This window comes from Clupea harengus, chromosome 7, assembly GCF_900700415.2.
Source record: "Clupea harengus chromosome 7, Ch_v2.0.2, whole genome shotgun sequence".
Taxonomy (NCBI): Eukaryota; Metazoa; Chordata; class Actinopteri; order Clupeiformes; family Clupeidae; genus Clupea; species Clupea harengus.
In genome coordinates this window covers 24,854,056-24,877,258 of record NC_045158.1, presented here as the reverse complement: position 1 = coordinate 24,877,258, position 23,203 = coordinate 24,854,056, and the positions used below count along the sequence as shown (strand labels likewise).

The window sequence follows — 23,203 nt, the reverse complement described above, 5'->3', positions numbered from 1 at the left end:
CTCTTTTCTCCTCCACTCCTCACTCACTCTCATTCAACATTGTTTATGTGTGTTTGTGCCTGTGAGTGTTCAGTGTGTCATGATTGGATAACGGTGTTGGAGGTGTGGATATATAATACATGCATAATGTATGCATCGTGAGTTTAGTATGTTTGGTATATGAATAGTGAAGTGTCAGTTAGTCCTTGTGTGGAGCTGTGGAGGTTAATGGTGGTTAACGATTCTTCTCCGCCTTCATTCCAGGGTGTTCTTAAGATGGAGATGAAGAAGCGTTTTCATGAGGACAATCTTCAGCAAGACTGCACTGGTCTGCTGGCTCTATTAGACCCATCCCATCCAGATGAGTTGGAGATCAGCCCCCACTCTTGACACTGAATGAAAGAATGCAAACCCCCTCAAAGCACTTGGCATTACCGCTGGTCTCTCTCATCCCAAACACGAGGAACGAGGGACGAGGAAATGGACAAAACTCACTCGACCAAAAAGGAAATCGCAGGCCGGGAGGCACTCTTGGACAATCTGATAGAATGGTTGGCCTTCCTTTCTGAAGCACTGTTTTACAGTATGATGGCAAAAGCTCAGTTATGAACACTGTCCTAAACTCGGCCAAGGTTTCGAACTTTGAACTTTAAGCAGGTTCTTGGCCCTAGAGACAGGAAATGAAATCCTGCAGGTGTCATGAGTGTGAGTGTGTGTGTGTTTCAGACAGATGTACTTTTTACACTAGTTTGTGGAAATACAAGCACCTGTTACGTGGTATATAAGCTCAGAACTTCTCTCCCCCCTCACAACAGTTCACCAACGTTGCAGTTCACCAACGCTGCAGTTCACCAACGCTGCAGTTCCTCTGTTACAGGATATCTTTATCTCTGGCAGTTGTGTGTTTGATGCTGTTGTGTTTGTGCTTCTGTGTGAAGCTGCACCAGTCGTGTCCCCTATCCCGCTTCTCACTTCGCTGAAGACCCTAGGCTAGGGGCGGAGCGTCTCTCTGCACCATGGCCTTAGCTAATAAAACATGAAATCAGGAAGCCTTGAAATAAGTTCAACTTGAAATAACTTGAAATCCCAGCACACACACACACTCACGCACACACTCATCTGACCCTCAGTGTCTCCTTGATCACTGTGACTTCATGAGAAGGCACAGCACACACACACACACACACACACACACAAACCCTCGTCTGACCCTCAATGTCTCTTTGATCACTGTGACTTCGTGAGAAGGCACATCTCTTGCTCACACCAGAGCCCTGGACTGAGTATGCCCTCCGTTAGCAGCCCAGCGCCTCATAACCAACGTTTCTGAACAGCGCAAGCCCAGGGAGAGACGAGCACTGATGCTCATGGGGGAGGAGCCTGTCTCATCTCAGCCCTCATGTGCCTGTTACCCCCCTCATGTGCTGGCCCTGTGTGCATCTCAATGTTGTTCTTATTCATACGCCCATAACGTTTGTGCTCGTATGCCCATAACATTTGTGTTCGTATGTCCATACCATTCGTGTTCGTATGTCCATAACGTTCGTGTTCGTATGCCCATAACGTTCGGGTTTGTGTTTGTATGCCATAACGTTCGTGTTTGTATGTCCATAATGTTCGTGTTCGTATGCCCATAACGCTCGTGTTCGTATACCCATAACGTTCATGTTTGTATGCCCATAACGTTCGTATTCGTATGCCCATAACGTTCGAGTTCGTATACCCATAACGTTTGAGTTTGTACGCCCATAACATCCACGCGTTACTCAGTGTTTTATACTGTAGATGTTAGATTTTATATGTTCTCAGGACAGAGACTGTACAAGGACATAAAACTGTCTTATATTTAAGATACTACTGTAAAACTGTCAGAGTTTGTCCACTTTTTTGCTAAATTCTTTGTAATGTTTGTACAAATGGAACAAGTTGTTGATTTTATATCTGTTATTTCATTGTTGTTACTGTTATTTTTATGTTTGTATGAAATTTAAAAAAGTAAAATTTATGACTTTAGTCAGATGTTTCCTTTTTGTTATTTCATGAGATAAATGAAAATCCCGTTCAATCTCACTACTCTGTCTCACTACGCCACACACATCTCAGACCACACACACCTTAGGCCACACACACCTCGGGCCCCACACACCTTCGACCTCACACACCTTGGACCCCACTGCTATCTTATAGACAGCAGTGACAGCCTTTCATCACAATGCTGACGATGGACTCACAGCCATTATGAATCTGGAAACACTTTGTAAACACCCCCTGTGACAAAACACTGAACACGTGTGTGCATGCATCCTGGAGTCACTTTATTATTGAGTTCAAGCCCACATTACACACCCTTATCAGTCTACACAGCAGAAAGGAAAGCAGTCCAGCTTACTCTGGAATTGTCTGAATGACCGGGATATTAGCCTGACATACCTATTTGACTCTTAAATCATCTCAGCACGGAAAAGCATGTTGGATCAGTAGCCTCATGCCTTGCTTCTTACAGTGTAACGATACTGTTTAAGCTCTCTAAAAACCCCCCGCTGCTGAGTTCTTCGCTCGCGTCTTATTTGCTGGACATGCGCATGACGTGCTTGACCATGTTGCCGATGCCGTCGAAGATGTAGTGATAGTGGTAGTCGGTCTCCCACATGAAGGAAGGAGTGCTGATCACACGGTTCTTCTCGTCCACATAGGCTTCGTGAAGCAAGCCAGTCAAGGAAAACCTGAGGGATCCCTGCGGCGGGAGTTAGTCAGTGCCGAGTTCAATCACTGCTAATCATAAAGCAACATCTTACCGACCCGTGGGAAAAGTGTTTCAGCGATCACAGTATCAAAGGCTTCTAACATTATCATGCGGGTTAGTCAAGCAGAAGCAGAATCACAAGATAAACATCAGTAAAAGAGTAAGAGGAGCAATCGTACAATACCAGCATTAATGGCACACACACGCACACGCACACGCACACGCAGAAGGATATGTATGGCTCGCGGACGTTGTGGCGAGCTCCCATGCTTTTGACGGCCGTGACCATGTTGGTGTTTGGCCAGTTGCCCCAGCGGCTGCTCTCGTCCTTCTCGTAGCCCATGGTTACCTCCAGGCTGGGCAGCACGCGGCACGCCAGCAGGGGCGCCATGCTGGACAGGCTGGGGAGAGGCAGCGAGGCGTGTCAATGTTGTTGTTGTTGTTGTTGTTGTTGTCATTTATTTTTCAAGACAGGGACAGTGCACAACAAAACATTAATCTTGTACAACAAGAGAATATGCATTGTGCCAGGTTCTAGCAGATTGCTATTTTCCACCTGTAGGCAGGTAGATGGAATAGTAATGTCACCTCACGTGGGACTATGATGATTTTAATCACACACATCAGACACCATGCAGGGATACATCATTCAAGGGGTTCTTTGCTAACGCTAACAGAGCAGAGGGTTGTTTGACTTACCCGATGGGTTTGCGGTTTTTATGGAACTCCTTCAGGACTCTCTCCACATCGTTGTGCAGCTTGCAGTCCTTGCCTTCTTTGTTGAAGGTGGACCTGCAGACACACACACAGCTCTTACCATGAACACACACAGTGCCTACCACGCATACACATACACATGCAGGCACACACACACACACACACACACACACAACTCTTACCATGAATACACAGAGTGCCTACCACACATACACATGCACACACACACACACACACACACACACACACACACACACACACACACACACACACACACATACACACACACACACACACACACACACTGCCTACCACACATATTGTACTATACTTTCTATCCCATGCATCTGCTGAGAAAATAACTTTCCATCCCGAGTTTATTTCTGTCAGACCCTCTCCTCAACAGCCACTAGTGTGGCTGAGCACTAAGACTCCACAGGTTTGCCTATAGTACTCTCTAAAGAGGCCTTGCTCCTCAGGAATAGACACAGATAGCGCCTCACAGCTACGGCCAGGCTATGGCTACCCCACAGTGATCCTATTGTCTGACTTGCCCGATGCCTGCAAATATATCCCCACACACACACACACACACATATATATATATATATATATATACATCCACACAATATCTAATCAGCTCTGTCAGGAACTCAGACCTCCAATAATCCCTTCTGTTTGCGTGTGTGTGTGTGTGTGTGTGTGTGTGTGTGTGTGCCTGTCTCTCTATCTGTGTGTGTGTGTAGGTGTCTTTGTCCCATGCAACGCGAATGACACACCTATTTCTCTCCCTCCCTCTCTCTCCCTCTCACTCTCCCTCTCTCTCCTTCTCTGTCTCTTTCTCCCTCTCAAACACTTTCTCCCTCACAGGTTCTTGACGATGCCGTGTCCACCAGGGAAGATGATGGCGTCGAAGCTGCTGACGTCCAGTCTTGACAGGTCCTGGATCTGCATCATACCCTGGCCGTGACTGAAGCGTGCAGACTCCATCATCATGTTCCTGCAGTAACACACACACACACACAATAAAAACCTGGTGTAACAATAAATACTACTTTACATAAGAAATAGAAAAACAACATAGAATGAAAAAGAAGTGCAGGAATGTAACTGCTGTAGTGCAAGTGAAGCACAAGTCAAGGTGCCAGTTAGGAAGGGAGGTGCTCTCTGAAGAGCTCTGAAGATTCATAAACTCACACACTCACACTTACACTTACACTCACACACATACACATACACATACACATACACATACACATACACTCACACACACACACACCACACACACACATATACACTCACACACACGCACACATACACTCACACACACATACACTCACACACATGCACGCATACACACACACACACACACACACACACACACACTCACTCACACACACACAAGCACCACACATACACACACACACTCACACACACACACACACACACCTGTTCTCTCCAGAGGAGGGCTGCTTCTTCATGTGGTCCATCACGTGCATCTGCTGCTGGTTTGGAGCGAAGATCTGGAATTTGGCTCCATTACGGCTCAGGTGGTACATGGTGCTAAGGGCACACAGAGTTTCATTAGAAATACTACAGCAGAGTAGAGTTACATTAGATATACTACAGCAGAGTTACATTAGATATACTACAGCAGAGTAGAGTTACATTAGATATACTACAGCAGAGTAGAGTTACATTAGATATACTACAGCAGAGAGAGTTACATTAGATATACTACAGCAGAGTAGAGTTACATTAGATATACTACATCAGGAGTAGAGAGTTACATTAGATATACTAGGAGTAGAGTTACATTAGATATACTACAGCAGAGTAGAGTTACATTAGATATACTACAGCAGGAGTAGAGAGTTACATTAGATATACTACATCAGAGTAGAGTTACATTAGATATACTACATCAGAGAGAGTTACATTAGATATACTAGAGCAGTGACAGGCTACAGGAAGACTATGATACTAGAGCAGTGATAGGCTGGAGGAAGAGTACGGTAAAAACCACTCACTAGGCAGCCTCATGCACGTCAGTGCCGTCCCACCAGCCACATCCTGAGTACACCTGCAAACACACACACACAAACACACACAAACACACACACACAAACACACACACACACACACACACACAAACACACACACAAACACCTCATCAACATCTGAAGTACAACAGCAGGCATCTTCTCTGGGGAAGTATGGGCGTTTATATGAGGCGCCTGAATGTTCTACATCACCATACCAGATTAATCTGGCCCTGATGTGGCCCTAATCTGGCCCTTATGTGGCTCTGATCTGGCATTAATCTGGCCCTGATCTGGCATTAATCTGGCCCTGATGTGGCCCTGATCTGGCCCTGATCTGGCATTAATCTGGCCCTGATCTGGCATTAATCTGGCCCTGATCTTGTGTGAATCTGCCTGCTGGTTCCAGCACCAGTTGCGATCTGGGCATGGGACATCTCCACCCCTGCCACATTGGTGTTGCCCCACTCACCACTGCCACATTGGTGTTGCCCCAGTTGCCCCAGTCTCCTTGGTGAGCCAGGCACGCAGGCTGTCGGCTGAGGACAGTGGAGGCCTTCTTGGTCAGCAGAACCCGTGATGCCAGCATGGCCAGATCCCTCTCGTACTCAACACAGACTGGAGCAAGGAAAGAACAGGAACTCAACGAGTCCAGCAGGTGTAGTGTCCCTCAGCGGCCCGTCTCAGCACCGGTCAAGGCCTTTATAGCGGCGCCTCAGCGCACACGTCACAGAGTAAGCCCTGCTTCTCAGAAACTAAGAAAAGCCCTTTGTCTGGAGAATAAATAATACCACCCACTGCTGCCACTCTCCCTTAGCTAATTACCTTAAGTCATTAGGCCATTGTGGGCATCCCGTCCGCTGATCTGACAGTTGGATCAACTCTGGTTGCAGTCACCTTTGATCTGCCTGACGCTCTGCCCAAACGTCTGCTGCCTCAGCCGCAACCTCTCTCTCTTTCCTTATCTCTCCTTTTCTTTCTCTCTCCCTCTTTCTTCATAGTGTCATTTTCTTTCTCTCTCCATCTTTCTTTATCCGCCCTGCTCTTTGTTTTTCTCCCACTTTCTTTATCTCTCTCTTTCTGCCTTCTCGGTCCTCATTATACCTCAATATAGAATAGTATAGAATAGAATATATTTATTTGTCATTGCACAAGTACAACGAAATTAAGGTAGCAGCTCTCAGACACAAAAACAATAAAAATATAGATTGAACATATATATACATATTTACACTATAAAAACACAAAACATATAACACAACAGAGACAAATACAGGTCAGTTTTGTGCATTGTTAAGTGCTATGATGGCTATGGGATAGAAGCTGTTTCTCAGCCTGTCTGTTTTTGCTATGATGGTCCTAAAGCGTCTCCCTGAGGGCAACAGTTCAAATAGGTGTATATACCCCATTATTTCAGCTAATATGTTTGCTATTCGCTCGCTCTAGTCCATTCTGCAGGTCCGAGTGAAGTTTAAGGGGAATCATTCTTCAGTGCATTCCTTACCTTAAACAGACCACTTTCTTCTCCACAACCTCTGACCTTTACACCATCAGCCTTGTCACGCTTTCACTGAGCAACACATCTACACACTGGTATGTCATTACATATCAAAATATATCCCCCCAACACACACACCACACACACACATACACGTACACTTTCCTAGCATAGAATGAGAAATACTATATACATTCAAAATATATAAGTATCTATCAAATACATACATTTAAACTCACTTAAGCGTAAGAACACAGTGGTATGTGACTAAGGTTAATGAGATGTCTTTACAGCTACTGGGTTGATTTTTAGTTAAATTCAGTTTCATTTCACTGTGAAGAAACTTCAAGAATGAAGGGCTCACTGAAATGAAAGGTTACAGTATTTAATATGACTACATGTATGCACTATGTGACACCATACACTGCTCAATATCTGTGCAGTTCCCTTTACACGAAAATATTGCATATAACTGGTGAACATAATTTCACCTATTTCGGATTCATTTCATATTTTGGTTTACAAACATGCTCTTTAAAAAACGGCAAATTTACGTTATCTTGAGTCCAATGTCATCAAACATCCAATAAAAGTAACCTTGGATACATTCAGAACCATTTACAGTTGGTTAAAAGTTGTTTCGTTTTTCTAGATGGAATAATATGAGGAATCCTTTTTCTGTTGAATGAGATTGACATCCCTGTAAAGCCCATTACTGAATGCGGCTCTTTAATTCTATAATACCATGTGTAGTCTGACAGCAATAAGGCCATGCATCCTGGATAACCCACCCTGCCCAAAGCCTCTCAATAAACATCCCATTCACACTCTAACGTTGCGGAACAATGAGCAAGTGCTTGCCTCTGTTCTCTCACAGTGTCTGCTATCTGCTATATATTATTTTTTGCACTCTATCCTAGTTTTTATGTTTTATGTTCATTTGATGTCCATTTTTATGTCGATCACTGTGCATGTCATTTCTTTGTGCACGTCATTTCTTTGCTGTTAAGCACTTAGAGTTGCATTGTTTTGTAAGAAAGGTGCAAATAATAACTAGCCTACTTACTAACCGAGAGTGAGGTCATGCCGGGAAATATCAAACTGAGGCATGACCGAACTGTCAAGGTTAGTAAGTTGTTTATTATATGGCATTTTTCTCTCCTTTCATTTTGCAAATGAAAAAAAAAATGGTTATTGTAAATAGAAAACATGTCGTTTTGTTGAGCTCTCAAATCTTCTCACACAATGTGTTTCAGGTGTTGTGTAGCAACCACTTACTTGCTAACTTCGAGTTACAATGATCAAACTAAGTGATTCAAACTATAGTTTCTAGTCTTCATCATCACTTTCAATAACAAATCTTCGCTTCTACTGAATTTCCTCATGGCTGTTGTTGTTTTCATTTTCGTCTGGACAGTAAAACTCAGACTGATTGCTTTCGCTTATTTTGAAATTTTGGTATTGATCGGTCAGGAGAGCAATACACGGGTGGCATGACCACGCGTTAGCCAATCAGAATGCTCCTACTGTTGTTGCCATATAATAAAGTTTATTATTATTATTATTATTATCGGAGCCGCATGTCTGCTGTCATTAGTGACGCCACTTCTTGCTATGATGTCTTGTTTGTTGACAAAAAGACCACAAGGGACAGTTTACCTCTGAGTTCACATAAATATGAAATGCTCGAGACGAAATAATATTCACAACTTTACTGTGTTCTGTGAGTCCTCCTTAAATGCCAAAACGTTTTTTGGAAGAAGTTGTGGATCTCTCGCTGGGAGTAGGCTTGAGGTCAGTCCTCTGCTGTGTTAGTGGTATTGGCCCCGAGCAAGAGCTGGCAGCCAGGTCTGGTCACCTTCACTATAAACAGTGTCAGTGTCGGGAGACCAGGCAGCTTAGTCCAAGTCTGGGAAGGGATTTTGGCATCAGGGATGGAAAGACTCTAATAGAGTTCAACACAAGTTAACGTCAGGGTTCACAGGAAGAGACCAGAGAGGGATGTGTTTGTGAAAGCAGATTTTTATAGGCAGTTGGGTGAAAGGTAGGCTATGCCACTCAGCAGACATTTTGGTAATGCCTCTCGGCAGCTATTGGGGACGCACACAAACAGGCTTACTTATGTGTAAATGACCTTAACACTGGATAGTCAAATCAACCTTCAAACTCTGGAGCATCAAACCGTATTCAAAGTTTAAATTCAGATTTAAAAACAGATTAAATTCATTTTCAGCAATCACTCAAATTAGGCTAAAAAGACTATATTTCTGGACTATGCATGTGGACAGTTTTACAGCACAGCAATATCTATGGTCACAGTACAAAGAAAAAGAAAGGGAGCCACACCTTGGTCAGCAGCATGTTTGGCTCATTTGTAATACTGGGCGGGACCTCACTTCACAGATCCGTCCAATTTTGGGTTAGGGGATCTCCCATGCATTTTGCCCCTGCTGGTCTAAGGGTCCTAGCTAATTTCATAAGCAATGAGCACCACGGTCAGGCTTCACGCATTGGCAACCCTACAATGAGAATAGGCAGGGATTCCTATGTTCGTTAGTTTCATTGACACAAAGCAGGGCGTAATCAAGCAAAAATGGATTGAGTGATTAGTGGATGTTGCGATGAAGTCATTATTAATCAGCCAATCACAATTATTCGACCATACCTCATTAACATTCACACGGAGCTCGGTAACTGTTCTGCAATAGAGCAAGCAGCACATTGCCAGTCGCGAACGTAACGGTTTACACCAGAGGAGACAGAGTACATGGAACTCCCACGTCTGTTCGCTGATCCACCCATGTTTGCGCTTATGAAATTAGCAAAAGAATTTTGCCAAATTATTAAATTAGCTTTAGGTCATACACAGCAGACTTTGCGCGCCAGCCGCGTTGCCTGTCAATGCAATTAGTGTCAAACTAACAAAGTCTTCAGTCTCTGGTACAAATAATGATAGAAGGCTTTCACAGTCGTTGAACATCATCGCTGAACATTCTTAGGTCCAACACCCCTCCCGCATCCCTATAGCTTTATAATGCGTTAACACAACACATATATCTCACATCGCAGACCACTGTACCGATCACTTAAACCTGTCACAGGCTAAGGTTTCAGGGTTAGGTATTTAGCAGATAGCGTACACTTTTAGAAATCATACAATTTAGAATCTCAGGGTGGGCCAGATCCGTAGAGATTACCCACGCAGCCCCCCGCACCGCGTTTTTTGCCTTTTTTTTCCAGGCAAAAAAAGTTTTTCAATCTGAATTGCATGGGATGCACACCATGGTATTATTGTCTTGTCTGTGTTTCCAGAGTTGATATACAAATAAAGACAAATATATTTAATTGTGCTTTCTTTGTTAGGTAGGTTAGTGACGTGACGACATAGGTCAGAAGGTCACAGACCGGAGCGCCTGCGGCAAATAGGTAGCTAACATTAGCATTGATTTTTCCTGTGGAGAAAATTAAACGCAAATTCAAAAGCGGTGCCTAAAAGCGGCATTCAATACAGACAATTGCTGAATTGAATGCCAAACTTCCAAAAAGAACAAGTATTTTTGAATTTTGATATCTTGCCTATATGAGGGGGGGGGGGCCTCACGTGTTTCCGTTACGGTACTGGGGTGGGCATAACTTATTGTAATCTGGATCTGGACTGGGCCAAAGTTCCACTGCTCTTACTTGCTGAAACTGTTAGAAGACTTTTTACCCGTATACTACTCATTTCTCACAGTAACTGTGTTTCAGAGAAACTGCATCAGACCCCAAACCCTACTTTGTTTCCAGTCATTGTTGCTTCTGTTGTCATTGGTGCGTCGGGCTTTCCTGATGAAATGGCATGGAAAGAGGCTAGTGAGGGGGCAGTGCGAGGTCTGATTTATTCTGCAGTGGGCATCTGCACCCAGTCAGGAGCTCCAGAAGACTGGGCAGGGCAGAGCAGAGCTGTCAGGCATGATTATGGGTTAACAGCTTTACTAAGGCAGGACTCATGGGTGCTTTACGCCCTCTGCTGGTTCTCTGTTAGGCTGGTGACACTGAGTGAGTGTGTGTGTGTGTGTGTGTGTGTGTGTGTTTGCATGTGTATCTGTTTGTGTGTGTGTGTGTGTGTGTGTGTTTGCATGTGTATACGTTTGTGTGTGTGTGTGTGTGTGTGTGTGTGTGTGTGTGTGTGTGTGTGTGTGTGGATTTGAGTGTGTGTGTGTGTGTGTGGTGTGTGTGTGTGTGTGTGTGTGTGTGTGTGTGTGTGTGTGTGTGTGTGTGTGTGTGTGTGTGTATTTGATTGTGTGTGATCATGAGTCGACAGTCTTGCGGAGGCGGGTCTTGTGGATGGCTTGAGCTCTCTTCTGTCTCTCAGTCAGGCTGTTGCAGCTGTGTCTGATGGAGGGCAGGACCAGCCTCTCCCCTTCACTGGCCTGGGCCTGAGGCCTGCACACACACACACACACACACACACACACACACACACACACACACACACACACACACTCACTCAAATCCACACACACACACACACACACACACACACACACACACAAAGACACACACACACACACACACACACACACACACAAAGACACACACATACACACACACACAAAGACACGCACGCACACACACATCCAGTTACGGCTGCCAACACAGCACCACACAGCATATCATATTTAAACGTCCTTTTAATTTCTGTTAGTGTTTTTGGTGATGTCGTTTTGGAGTTTCTGTGCAATTATTTGCAGTTGTAGGACATGGACATAATGCGTAAGGTAAACAAAGATATTTTTTCTGTGTCTTTTGCAGTTTGTACAGTATGTGTTATGTGACCTAGTGAGGCGTGTATTATGTAAGAGACGTGTCCATCAAAGTGAAGGAGGTTAACCTGTCCATTCGTGCATTACAGTGCAGTGGAGAATTAGCCGCAGGCTTACTTACGGTATTTTTGTTGCAGGTCTTTGAGCAATCTTTGGTAACCTCTCATATCCTTCCCTGGGACACCAAACAAATCACATTTCATACAGGTGTGCAATGGACTACGTGGAACATTCTAGAATAGAAATTTAGAAACATTCTAGAATACAAATTTAGAAACATTTTAGAATACAAATTCAATCAATGAACCAGTGCAGTTCTTTAATCATTTAGTAATCATTATTTCCTTCACCATTGAAACTTCACCAGTGAAGGCAAGGGTCTAGTTTAGTATTATCTTAGATGACCAATCTAAAACCCACGCCAAAATCAGCACACTCTTAACACGGCAGATGTTAGATACATTACATGGCATTAAACTGGCACAAAAATTAAACAGCCCAGATTCCCCTTCTTTCCCAATCTCCCTCTCCTTTTGTGTCAGTCCTCATGTGTCCATACAGTCAGATCAGCTGCTCTGATTTCTGTGTGTGGTTCAGCTTATCTATCCTCTATTTCGTTTTTTTATTTTATTATTATTATTATTATTATTATTCATGAAGCTGAACCACTGTGTGTACTACCAAAATCCAAACATTTGAGGTATTATGTGGGGGTATAAAGATACATATGATGTGATCTGTACCTCGGGCAGTCTGAGAGGAAGGCCTTAGTTTGGGAATAGGCTTCGTCAGACACTTTCTTCTTATTCAGGACAATGTCCTTCAGGACGGCCCTCAACTGCAACAGCTGGAACAGTCAGACAAAAAAGACAGAAGCTGCTCAGCAGACCACCCTGACCCACAGGAGAGGACTGAAGCTGACGGACGATAACCCTGAGCTAGCCAGACCTCCTGCGCCTGCAGTTTGTTGGCGCGGCAGAGCTGCCGGATGACGAGCTCACACTCCTGCAGGGTGGGGGCGCGGGGCAACTCCGACGGGTGGCTGTGGACCCGCAGAGGATCCAGAGAGATGAGGGGGCCTCCCACGGCCTCTGGCTCCTGGCTCGGAGCGCCAGAGTGATCCACAATGTTTGAAGCACCGTCCCAACTTGATGGGGGGGGGGGAGAGGAGAGGAAAAAGTAAACTGTGAGTAAGTTGTCCTGTGCACAGACTAGTTAAGACAGTGAAAGGACTAGCCAATCACAGTCCAGCATGTAGTACGTCTGATTGCCTGTGTTCTGTTACCCATGGGGTGCGAGGAGCAGAGAGGACCCATCAGGACACTGGGAGGGCTCCAGTTCACTCCCACTGCCGCCGGCTTGCAAAGAGGAAGCTGTGTGACTCTCTGCATCAGATCAGTTAGAGGAATGACAGTGTTTTACATTTTTTACACTTGTGTCAATACTATGGCCACTTTTTTTTTTTAAAGCTCTCCACACAGTTTGCGTTACAGACACACACCTGAGCACATCAGACACACACCTGAGTACATCAGACACACCTGAGCAAATGAGACACACACCTGAGTATATGAGACACACACCTGAGTATATGAGACACACACCTGAGCACATCAGACACACACCTGAACTCATCAGACACACCTGAGCACATCAGACACACCTGAGCAAATGAGACACACACCTGATCACATCAGACACACACCTGAGTATATGAGACACACACCTGAGCACATCAGACACACACCTGAACACATCAGTTAAGCTTTCGTGCGAAATGCACTACAACCACCAAAAAAACCACTAAATTTCTCCCCCAATGGTGACGCATGCTGCCGTAGCTATAGCGAATGCTCTCACCAAGCACTGTCACTCTAAGTGTAATGAACTAAAAAAAACAAATTGAAGCATTGACAAATTAATATATTATTCATCACAAAAGAAGAAAAAAGTATGACACAATTTTTACAGTACATATTGTAATACCAAGGAAATACATCTGAAACACTACTTCCTTCTTGACAGCCCTATGCTACAATATCTGTGGTATACTACAGTACAACAAAAACTGTGCAGATGATTTTCATTTTACAGTGAGTGAAACAACAATACATGATGCTACCACTAGATGTCTACTGCAGCCCTAACACTGATCCATGGTGACCTATGTATTTGGTGTAAATGTTTATGAACCTCACATTTACTGATACAAATGTCCCTTGCCTTGAATCTTTAGAAAAAAATCTTTAGCATATCTTATCCACCCTTAGAATCCCCAACCACCCCACAAATATATCAAGCCAATCAGCTATCATGACCCCAAGAACTAACTTTTTAGCGGTTGATATCTTATTGATAGCCCATGACTAAGTAGTGGAAAACTACATATATATTTTGCCCACAAACTTGCACATTTCAATGCAAATATGACCACTTTTGTACAGATGGTAACAAGGCTCCAAACAAAAACTAAATTAAAAAAAATTCCACTAAAAGCAGAATAATCTGTCTGATTTCAACCATATCATTCATTCATTTTCTTTCACAGTACAACATATTTCCATCTACAGTGATCTAGATTTTGTTTTGAACAGACAATTAGCGGTCTGGTGCTGCCTCGTCTGTCCTTTGTCGGTTTTTGTGACAATGACAATAAAAGTACTTTGAACTTTGAATTAACTGTTTTGAACAGTGTCTAAATGGTGATCGCATGTATTCTGTACCTAAGCACTGCAAGTGTCATACCAATCGTAAAACTGAACGTGACTAGCTCTAATGGTAACTCAATTATAGAACAGTCTCAAATTTTGAAAGCAATGAGGATTGTGATGTGCAGTACTCATACCTTTGGACAGCTGATTAGTTTCCATGATCAATTGATACTGTAATTCTGTAAAAGTATTCAAATAATACAAATATAAACACATTATTAGCCATGATACAGCCTACACATTTCACACCGTTTTACATAATTTACTGCAGCAGAGCTAACATGCATGGCAATCTTAAAATAATTATGACTCATTCATTACTAGAATGGATTCTGGATCATGCTACAAGCCTGCTTACCCCTATTTTCGCGTTTTAGTGCATCGATCTCATTGTGTAGTTTTTCCAGCGTCTCTTTGTGTTGTTGTTGTAAGAAAATTACATCTTTCTCCAGTGAGGCAATTCTAGTCAGATCGGAGTTCATGGCGCGGGGGAATGTTCGTCCTTTAACGGTACTGTCCAGATGGGGGGCATTGGTGGAACAGTCTCTGGGAAACAGTCGTGGGTATCGGGTCTTGTCCAAGGTACCGACGCGGGACCAGTTTGGGAGGTTTCGCAGAGGTGGTAGATTGCTGGTAGACATATTTTATTATTTAACATCTGTTTTTATCTTTAACACATTAGGTGGGCTTACGTTACCTCAATATCGACCTTTCAAAGGGACTAAGCGAATTAGTTCCCTAACTAACGGTTAAACTATGAAATGTTCTTTGAAAATTTTTTCCTACGTTATATCCTGTTTCAGGCATAGCTAACGTTATAATACTATTGCTAATGTGACAGAGTAACGCTAGCGATAACTGGTCAGGTAAAGTTTGATCTCTAGTTACCAGAATCATTCCGCGAAACTCATCAAACTGTGAAGTTATACAAATGGCGCATTCTGTAACATTAATGTTTGTAACCTAACGAGCATAGCCATAGCTAGCAGCAACGGCGTCAATCAGGTTATACTAGAGATGTAATGTCAGCTAGCTAGATATCGCTAGCTAGCTAACTTAACTTTATTTAGGCTAAGTTAGTAGCACCAGCCTCCGAGAAGAATGCGGTAAGGCCATTATCAATAACTGATTGTAGCTTTAGAACACAAAGACAAATAAACAATACTTATTATGAGCTCCTCTCTAACGTTACGGCCTTAGTTGACCAGCTAAGTCTGTATCTTACTTCCTGATACGCCGTCTGGTGTTTTATGAGTTACCATAGCAACAGAGGGCTCGCAAAAGAATGGACACATCCAACGTAAACTAAATATAAATTAACCCCTAAAGATGCGGTCAGCGATTCGGTTGGGCAAAAAGGTGTTATTTGAGCTCAATGCCCAATCAAATTCCGTGCGTGTTGATTGGCTTGGATTGTTAATGGCTCGGTCCGAGCCACTGTTTGTTTCCCGTTTGGCTGTCTAACATTGGAGTTTGAGTGCAAACACTGAACTAGGACTGTGGACCAGTTCACTAAAGCTGACAAAGTTGTTAAAATCTAACAAAATATTTGCCCACAGGCTTTGAATGTGGTCATGCTGTATGACAGTTGGAAGAAAATGATAGGCCCACAGACAGTATACCAGTTTAGATTTTACTTTCACATCTTTAAACACATTATTAAAATGAAGCTACAATACCAAAATTAACACGAACAAAAAAAAAAAAAAAAAAAGAAAAACAGAAAAAAAAAAACTGTATAAACCAACACAAATCACCTTTTCAGAAAACATTGCATGTAAAAATTCAACAGTAAAAGATTACAATCAGGTTCTCCCAATGTCAGCGTCCTGCCCCAATCGTCCTGCCCAACAGTGCATAGCCAGGACTCAAGCCATCACCACACAGTCCCAACAGAGAGAAGCAGAGTAGTAATCAAACCAGAATCAGTCTCTCCCTCTCTCCCTCACACACACACACACTCACACACACACGGCCAAATGCACCTTAAACACACTCGTCTGTGTGCCGCCAGGACGCTCTAACACGATTATGCACACACCCACGCGATTACAGACAATGGGCCTAAAGAGTAAGTAGAAAAAAAGGGTGAAAATATAACTATGTCCAAAATGTGATGGCAAATCTGGCATATTGGTGTCATAAATGGCAAGACCCAAGAAGTGGTCCGTGGTTTGTCCTGGGTCCCTAACTCTGTCTCTGTGTTCTCTCATGGTGCCACGGAAGGACCAGTCAAGCCACACGGCATGAAGACGGCCATTTTCTAGACCAACATTTACTTCCTCTGAGCAAAGCAAGCCAAGCACACGTTCAGGTATTGATTCAAAAGGAAATAAAAATGCACGCCCACCACTGAGCATGGTTAATCTTCAGCTCTTCAATAAATAATACTAATAATAGCCTAAACTTTAAAAACTTTTACTTTTTTTTTTGCTTACATAACTTTTTGGATGCCAGGGGCTGGTTTGGGACAGTTAATGAACCCTCCTGAGTCCATGTGGACGATCAAATAAATACATGGGGAAGTGTCAATCAGCGGGAGTGTCAATCAAGTGCAGGGGGGCGGGTCATCAGGAACCTGAAAGAATGACTGAGAGCTATGGTTGTTGGTAAAGTCCTCCATTCACCTCGTGTGAGGTGAAGTTGCCCCAGAACTTGTTTTTAAACTAAAAAGTTTCAGCTGACTGTTGCCTCCATCCCAACTCCAGATTTAAAGCGCCTCACACTGCTCTGGTGATGTTACCAGCCACAGTGCTGTCAGCAATAATACCACATATCTACTAATCCAGTATTACTGCATTTGAGGGTGAGATGCAGGAGCCATGTTGGCTCCACTTCTTCTCATACAGTTGGTTTAAATGAAAGCTGATGATATACACCAGTTAAGCATTTAACAAAACGAGTTGTTACACTTGTGCGTGACAATGCGTGCCAGACAATACCAAACACTCTGAAGGACTCCGGTCACAATAGCCACACACACACACACACTTGCAAGCTACTGCAAGAACGTGTCACGCGGTGGTGCGGACAAAACGAACAGCCCCATTGTAGCCCCAGACAGGTCATTTCATGCGATCGCAGCACCAGCAGCCGAGATGAAACCCGCTCCAGAGCGTGTGCACGGGAGGCGGGCAGGACAGGACAGGACAGGGCAGGGCAGGGCAGGAAGAGCAGGGCAGGGCAGAAGCAAGGACACAGGGACGCTGTCAACTGCTTATCACACGGCAATCAGAGCCTGTGCAGCCGGAGTCCCTGGTGACAGCGAGGCAAACAGTGGCTTCTCTGAGGGGTTTGGGGGGGGGTGAGAGAGGCTGTGGGGGTGTCCTGGCCGAGGGAGATCTATGAGGTGTTCAGCAGGTGAAAGAGAGAGAGTGGGGGTGTGTGTTGCGTGTTCCCAGCTGTGGGGGTGTTCGATACGTGGGAGGGGGAGGGGGGGGGGGGGGGGGGGGGAGTACGGTGCCAAAACCCCGCTATGGCGTGTAGGCGGGGGGCGGCTGGAACTGATTGGCGATGTCGTAGTCTGCTGGGAAGGCGTCGCTGCCATCCTCCATCTGAGCGAGCAGCTCAAGGGCCTGCTCCTCCTCCTCGCTGGGGTAGTGGCGCAGCAGGTTGGCAGCCGTGGCCAAGATGGAGGCGCCCCCCGCCCCCGCCACCAGGTAGAAGCTGATGGCGAAGGTGACGTAGATGAGCGAGCCGTGGTACTTCTTGTGCTGCTGCTGCAGAGCCAGGATGAGCTCCGACGCCCAGTAGCAGAAGCCAATGACCGTGGCACACTGCAGGACTGAGGCCACAGACAGACAGACAGACAGACAGACAGACAGACAGACAGACAGACAGACAGACAGACAGACAGAGCATTAGTACCACTGGGATTTTAATCTTTCAAAGAGAGCTGAATAGACACTGCCAGGACTTTGCCATCACAGTATCTATCGGCTACTACAGTATCTATCGTCTACTACAGATGCCAACAGTGAGCAGCATCTCTCCCAATAAACCAATGAACTTACACTTGCCACTAATGTCCTTCTGACATACTAACATTTCTATTGGTTTATATTTCTATGTCTCCATGCTACAACAGGTCAAGGACTTTTCCTTCGTTTTTTGGATGGAGGACTGTTGGCTACTAAAGACGTCAATGGTAACATACATTGGCTATACTAAATTACTGTCAGCTGAGTGTGTAAACTGTGGTCCTTATATTATCAGTAATCTTAAACATACTGTAGCGTGCAAGGGGAGACGCAGCTTTCATATCTCTGTGTGATGTAGTGTAGTTCCCAGAATTCTGTGTGCTCCAAGTAAATGACTAATTCTACATAGAAGTCTACATAGTGTCTGGTTCCCTTTTGTGTGTCTTAGTTCCCTTCTTAGTTAGCATATTTGCCCACCATTACTGTCTGTTACGTAAAGGTTCAACCTCTCTCCTGTTGCTGTGTCAGTGTTTCCTGCTTGTTTGAGGTGTGCATCATAATAAAAGGATCGAAGCCAAAGAAGCCTGCGCCTTATTCCTGCTCGATATTACAATACAAATATCTCAATACTAACAAGCATATGGACACGCTAACTCTTCTATTTATCTCTCCATACCACAACAGATCAACTGTTTCACTCAGTATGAAATTACACACACTTTGTTTTCTGGAGGAAGTACTTGCCCTTTTCACCAAGAGCAGGTGTAGCTGGGTGTTCTTGCCCAGGTGGGGTTTTACCTGTGAGGATGTGTGCGAAGGCGTATCTGCGGGTGATCTTGAGCGCCGGGTGCTTGGGCCCAAACACATCCAACAGGAAAGCAGTCAGGCTGCACAGGATCCCCAGGAAACAGAAGGCCGCAATAACCCGCAGCAGTAAGATGGTCTGGGAGTTAAAGCAGTAGTCTGCCAAACAGCACAGACAGAAGGTGAAACCGAAAGTAAGTGTAGTGGGGAAAAAACATGACGATACCTGTTAAAGTTTTCATGGCTAAACAACTCATACTCACACAGCAAACAAGTAACTGTTTTTCTGTGTTTAATTAACACCCATTATTCACGTACAGACGTGCCAGAACGTTACCAAAAAAAAAAAATGACATGGTGGCTTCAGACCTACCTCCAGGAGCTTGGGGTCAGTGTATCCCAGAACGTCTGCCACTCCGAGCTCCTGTCTGGGGCATGTCCCTCCGTGGACCCGGAGCCATGCAGGTTCGGCCAGGGCCGTACACAGGGCTGTAATGGACAGAGCCCCGGGAAGCGCCGAGGCCAGACTGCGCTCCGGCTGCTTGGGCAGCGCTGTGCCGCCTCGCCGACGCCGGTTTCCGGGGAGAGCAGGTCCCGGAGGTGCGTACATGATCAAGCAAGAATAAACTACCTACTGTACCTGATATGCTAACAACAGTTACAGAAACTGAGGTCTCTTTTTACGCTCCGAGTTAACGTTAGTGTCACTTCAAATTGCTGATTAAAATTGTTAAAACAACTCAGTAACTGAAATCTAACAAAGGGACTTGCGGACTGACAAGCAGCTACCAGTACGTAGAGCTTAGATTGTTATCCTAAACACCCTATTTTATTCAATCGATCTACCTTTCTTTCAATTTAATACCATAAAACCTTCGTCGACAAAGGTTCGGTGTAAATATGATGAAACTATACAACAAAACACTAAGGAAAAGACTAATAACCAACGTTAGCTACCTAGCGCTAACTTCCTTTTGGCAAGGAAAACGTCACAGGCCAGGCTACTTTTCGACGAGCAAGCTGTATCAAAAAAGAGAAATAGCATCAGACGCTGTCCGCTTAGCTTACTGGGTGAGGACATATATCACTCAGAATAAGACGCTTTCCCAACCTGTGTTCAGACCTAAAAAGACTAACTAAAATAAAATCCTGGCCATTTTGGCCTGTAGCTAAAAACAAAACAAAGCCTACCGTCTAAGCTAGCTTTGTACATTCATTTCCCCTTCCTCCCCTCCTCTTTCTCGTTATATAATAGCCTCGACAAAGGAGATGTTTCGATCACTTCCTTGTTCTTTACTGCCACCTGCTGTTGCGGATCAGTACTACATCTTAACTAAGCTTCCCTATGATGTCTACAAAAGTTCTGACACGAATCCAACAAAGTTGATTCAATTTAAAGTAATCTAAACCATGTTTATAGGGCCACTGGCAGCGTGCGTTTCACCTGATTACAAAAAAAAATTATAAACAAATAATAACCCTGGTGTGGTCTGTCTGTCTTCCTGTCTATCCATGTGTCTGGAGTGGAGTGGAGTGGAGTGAAGAAGGCAATAGTGGAAAAATAATTTTGTGTCAAATTGTGTGTGTGTGGAAAAATAAGATGGGGTCCCTATTTATCACATTTATCTTCTGCCCCCTGCTGCTCCTGCAGTGGTACTACAGGGGCTGATTAAGGCTTGGATGATTGTAACCAATTACTGTATATAGAGTCTATAAGAGTCTATATAGACTCAATATTTGCAACATTCAGGTGGTTGTAACAAGTACAGACTCCCTTTCTTGTCAAGTTCAGCTCAGGAGTCCAGACCTCCAAGGACTGGAGGATGCAGTACGCTCAGCCTGTGTTTGGGACAGAAGGGTTCTTGAGTTCCTGCTGGCATCACAGCTCAACTCTCGAGTCTACCCTGCATGTTCAACTCCATCTTTACTGTAGCGTAATTACATTACAATCACATACAGTATAATACACCAAATTGCCAGCATTCGTTTTCATGAAAAAAATACATTGATTAAAATATGAAAAAAATATATATATGTTTGTGTGCCTCTAAAAAGGCCAATGGCGGGAAATAATTGTCGGCATTGGTAGTTCTGGTGAGAGTAGTTTGTGTTTGCTGAGTGCAAAATGTACAGTTATTGTTCCTGTGCTGCCATACTTTGTGTGAGATGTATTCTGGGATATCTGATTATCCAAGTCCACACAAATCACCTGCTGATGCATCCTTGATAAAACCAGAGACTGTTCAGTACAGAGGATCTTTGGTAAAACTCACAAATTGAGACCACTTCCGGGTATTTGATCAGTGCTTGGCTAGATGCAAACTCTTGAATTGGAATAGTTCTTGGGCTGTGATTGATGACACTTCACAAGTGGAGTCCATGGAAACGTAAGTACAGAGAAGAATGCATTTGGAGAAACGCCCATACACTCACCTCACCTCATGAGTTCAAATCATATGACAGCACAAACACCAACGACGTGGGACAGGTGACGTCACAGAGCAGCCACCCACTGGAGAAGAAGAGGGAGGAAACAAGTCAACGCCATGCACCATCATCATCATCAATCATCATCATCAATCAATCATCGTCATCAATCATTAACAGAATCACTACATTATCACCGGCCCCAATTCACAAGGTCACAAAACCACTTGAGCTTTATGGACGTAGATCTTTACCATATTAACACTAATATATTAAGTGTATTGTCATTACAGTAGTAACGCTAGGCCAGCTGGTTAGAGGTGTGTAATATGTGAGATAAGGTGTGGCTGTTCAACAATGAGACTGATGCTGTGATTCATTTGTGAGACACAAGTACATATGTACTCGTATGTACTCGTAATAGCAGTCTCGTTATTTAACTGAGGTGTTCACTGACATGGCGGAACACCTCCTCTGGCCTTAATTCATGAAAACAGCAGAGTCCATTAAGGATTCTCTCTTTACTTCTCTGTCCTATTCTATTATTTTATTCCCCCCCCCCCTCTCTCTCCCTTTCTCTCCCTCCTTCAGGTTGTCTTCCGCTCTATGATTCTTGCTCTTTTTCTTTTTCCTTTTCCTTTTCCGATTCTCTCTCTCTCCCTCTCCCACTCCCTTTCCCTTTCTCTGTTTCTCTCTCCCCCTCTCTCCTCCTCTCCCTCTCCCTCTCCCTCTCTCTGCATCGCCTCTTAATGCTTCACTGAACAGCAGTCCTGCTGCAGCCAGACCATCAAAAAGCAACTTATTCCCTCTCTACCTTTTCAAAAAACTATTAATCTGCCACTGTCCAATAAAAGGAACAGCCGCCACCTGCCAGCCAATGAGATTGCGGCGGAGCCACACTCTGCCGGCCAATCGGCGCAGACATTCTAATGTGGCCCATCTTTATCTCGAAGGTGTCACCTCAACTTGAGCCGATTCTTATTTATGACCCTCGGACTGGGAGCCAGCCAGCAGGCATCCGTCTCCGCGAGCGGCAGAAGGGGCTGTGTCAAAGGTGCCTCAAACCTCCAGTGTTGACTGAGGGAGTTCCCCCCAGCATGGCCCAGAGCAGGTGAGACATTCACGCAGACTCCATCTCCACCTGCACCACCGCCGCCCGCGTGCTGATCTCAGGCCTGGCAGAGCGCCCCTTGAGAAGCCCGCAACCCCCTGGTACCAGACCCAAGGCAGGAGTGCACTTATACGGGACTAACGGGGCCTTGATCTGAGAGCAAAGTCTACTGAGGGATTAGTTCATAGAGAGTACTCACAGTGGCACATTCACATCAAACTAAAGGAAGAGGTGATTTTTTTGAAAGAAGAGTTTATTATTTTTGGAGTCTGATTTTTTTTCTTCCTGAAGCGAGCCCGTGCCGCCTGTCAATCTGGAGTCGGAGGAGTCTCTGTCCATGGACCCGGGGTCTTTCCTCTTCAACGGCGGCCTCGGCCAGTTCTCCTCGGACATCAAGGGGCCCGTGTGCCAGTACTCGGTGCCCAACTCCTTCTACAAGCTCAACC

At 44.5% G+C, this 23,203-nt stretch overlaps 4 protein-coding genes across 5 annotated transcripts in view; 1 reads left to right on the top strand and 3 right to left on the bottom strand.

Moving 5' to 3' along the window:
• Nucleotides 1-2,098: 2,098 nt before the first annotated feature.
• tmem127 (transmembrane protein 127) lies at nucleotides 2,099-20,474 on the bottom strand. 2 transcript variants are annotated; one of them, XR_004164039.2, is made up of 4 exons: nucleotides 19,594-20,474; nucleotides 19,214-19,380; nucleotides 17,473-18,279; nucleotides 2,099-2,109 (listed from the first exon to the last, which is right to left on the bottom strand). XR_004164039.2 is itself a non-coding variant. In XM_031570927.2 (3 exons), the coding sequence occupies exons 1-3, from the start codon at nucleotides 19,827-19,829 to the stop codon at nucleotides 17,969-17,971; spliced, it is 714 nt and encodes a 237-aa protein (XP_031426787.1). In that variant the 5' UTR covers nucleotides 19,830-20,474; the 3' UTR covers nucleotides 17,369-17,968. The 2 variants fall into 2 exon arrangements, 1 of the variants encoding a protein (XP_031426787.1); XM_031570927.2 differs by lacking the exon at nucleotides 2,099-2,109 and having other exon boundaries at nucleotides 17,369-18,279.
• On the bottom strand, nucleotides 2,274-6,170 carry gatd3l (glutamine amidotransferase class 1 domain containing 3, like). Its single transcript, XM_012821450.3, has 7 exons — nucleotides 5,954-6,170; nucleotides 5,470-5,522; nucleotides 4,889-5,002; nucleotides 4,308-4,439; nucleotides 3,422-3,514; nucleotides 2,958-3,123; nucleotides 2,274-2,677 (listed from the first exon to the last, which is right to left on the bottom strand). The coding sequence occupies exons 1-7, from the start codon at nucleotides 6,068-6,070 to the stop codon at nucleotides 2,543-2,545; spliced, it is 810 nt and encodes a 269-aa protein (XP_012676904.2). The 5' UTR covers nucleotides 6,071-6,170; the 3' UTR covers nucleotides 2,274-2,542.
• Nucleotides 11,205-17,366, bottom strand: LOC122133035 (coiled-coil domain-containing protein 74A). Its single transcript, XM_042708317.1, has 7 exons — nucleotides 14,854-17,366; nucleotides 14,630-14,674; nucleotides 13,070-13,169; nucleotides 12,733-12,931; nucleotides 12,528-12,631; nucleotides 11,906-11,959; nucleotides 11,205-11,404 (listed from the first exon to the last, which is right to left on the bottom strand). The coding sequence occupies exons 1-7, from the start codon at nucleotides 15,134-15,136 to the stop codon at nucleotides 11,269-11,271; spliced, it is 921 nt and encodes a 306-aa protein (XP_042564251.1). The 5' UTR covers nucleotides 15,137-17,366; the 3' UTR covers nucleotides 11,205-11,268.
• Nucleotides 20,475-21,015: 541 nt separating the features above from the next.
• Nucleotides 21,016-23,203, top strand: part of nkx6.3 (NK6 homeobox 3) — a 5,682-nt gene continuing 3,494 nt past the window's right edge. The window contains exon 1 of the mRNA XM_031570017.2: nucleotides 21,016-23,203. This exon is cut by the window's right edge and continues 288 nt beyond it. Coding sequence (XP_031425877.1) covers nucleotides 23,095-23,203 — 109 coding nt within the window. The 5' untranslated portion in view covers nucleotides 21,016-23,094.

Bases quoted from the DNA above. Each gene is read 5' to 3' on its own strand.
- gatd3l (XM_012821450.3), bottom strand. From the start codon at position 6,070: ATGCTGGCATCACGGGTTCTGCTGACCAAGAAGGCCTCCACTGTCCTC. The intron at 5,523-5,953 runs GTGAGTGGGGCA...GTGTGTTTGCAG, and splicing joins GCAACACCAATGTGGCAGTG to GTGTACTCAGGATGTGGCTG. The intron at 4,440-4,888 runs GTGTGTGTGTGT...GTGTTACTGCAG, and splicing joins CCCTCCTCTGGAGAGAACAG to GAACATGATGATGGAGTCTG.
- LOC122133035 (XM_042708317.1), bottom strand. From the start codon at position 15,136: ATGTCTACCAGCAATCTACCACCTCTGCGAAACCTCCCAAACTGGTCC. The intron at 12,932-13,069 runs GTAACAGAACAC...CCCCCCATCAAG, and splicing joins CTGCTCCTCGCACCCCATGG to TTGGGACGGTGCTTCAAACA. The intron at 11,405-11,905 runs GTAAGTAAGCCT...GTGTGTGTGCAG, and splicing joins AGACCTGCAACAAAAATACC to GCCTCAGGCCCAGGCCAGTG.
- tmem127 (XM_031570927.2), bottom strand. From the start codon at position 19,829: ATGTACGCACCTCCGGGACCTGCTCTCCCCGGAAACCGGCGTCGGCGA. The intron at 19,381-19,593 runs GGTAGGTCTGAA...GTGCTGTTTGGC, and splicing joins ACTGACCCCAAGCTCCTGGA to AGACTACTGCTTTAACTCCC. The intron at 18,280-19,213 runs GTAAAACCCCAC...CTGTGGCCTCAG, and splicing joins CTTCGCACACATCCTCACAG to TCCTGCAGTGTGCCACGGTC.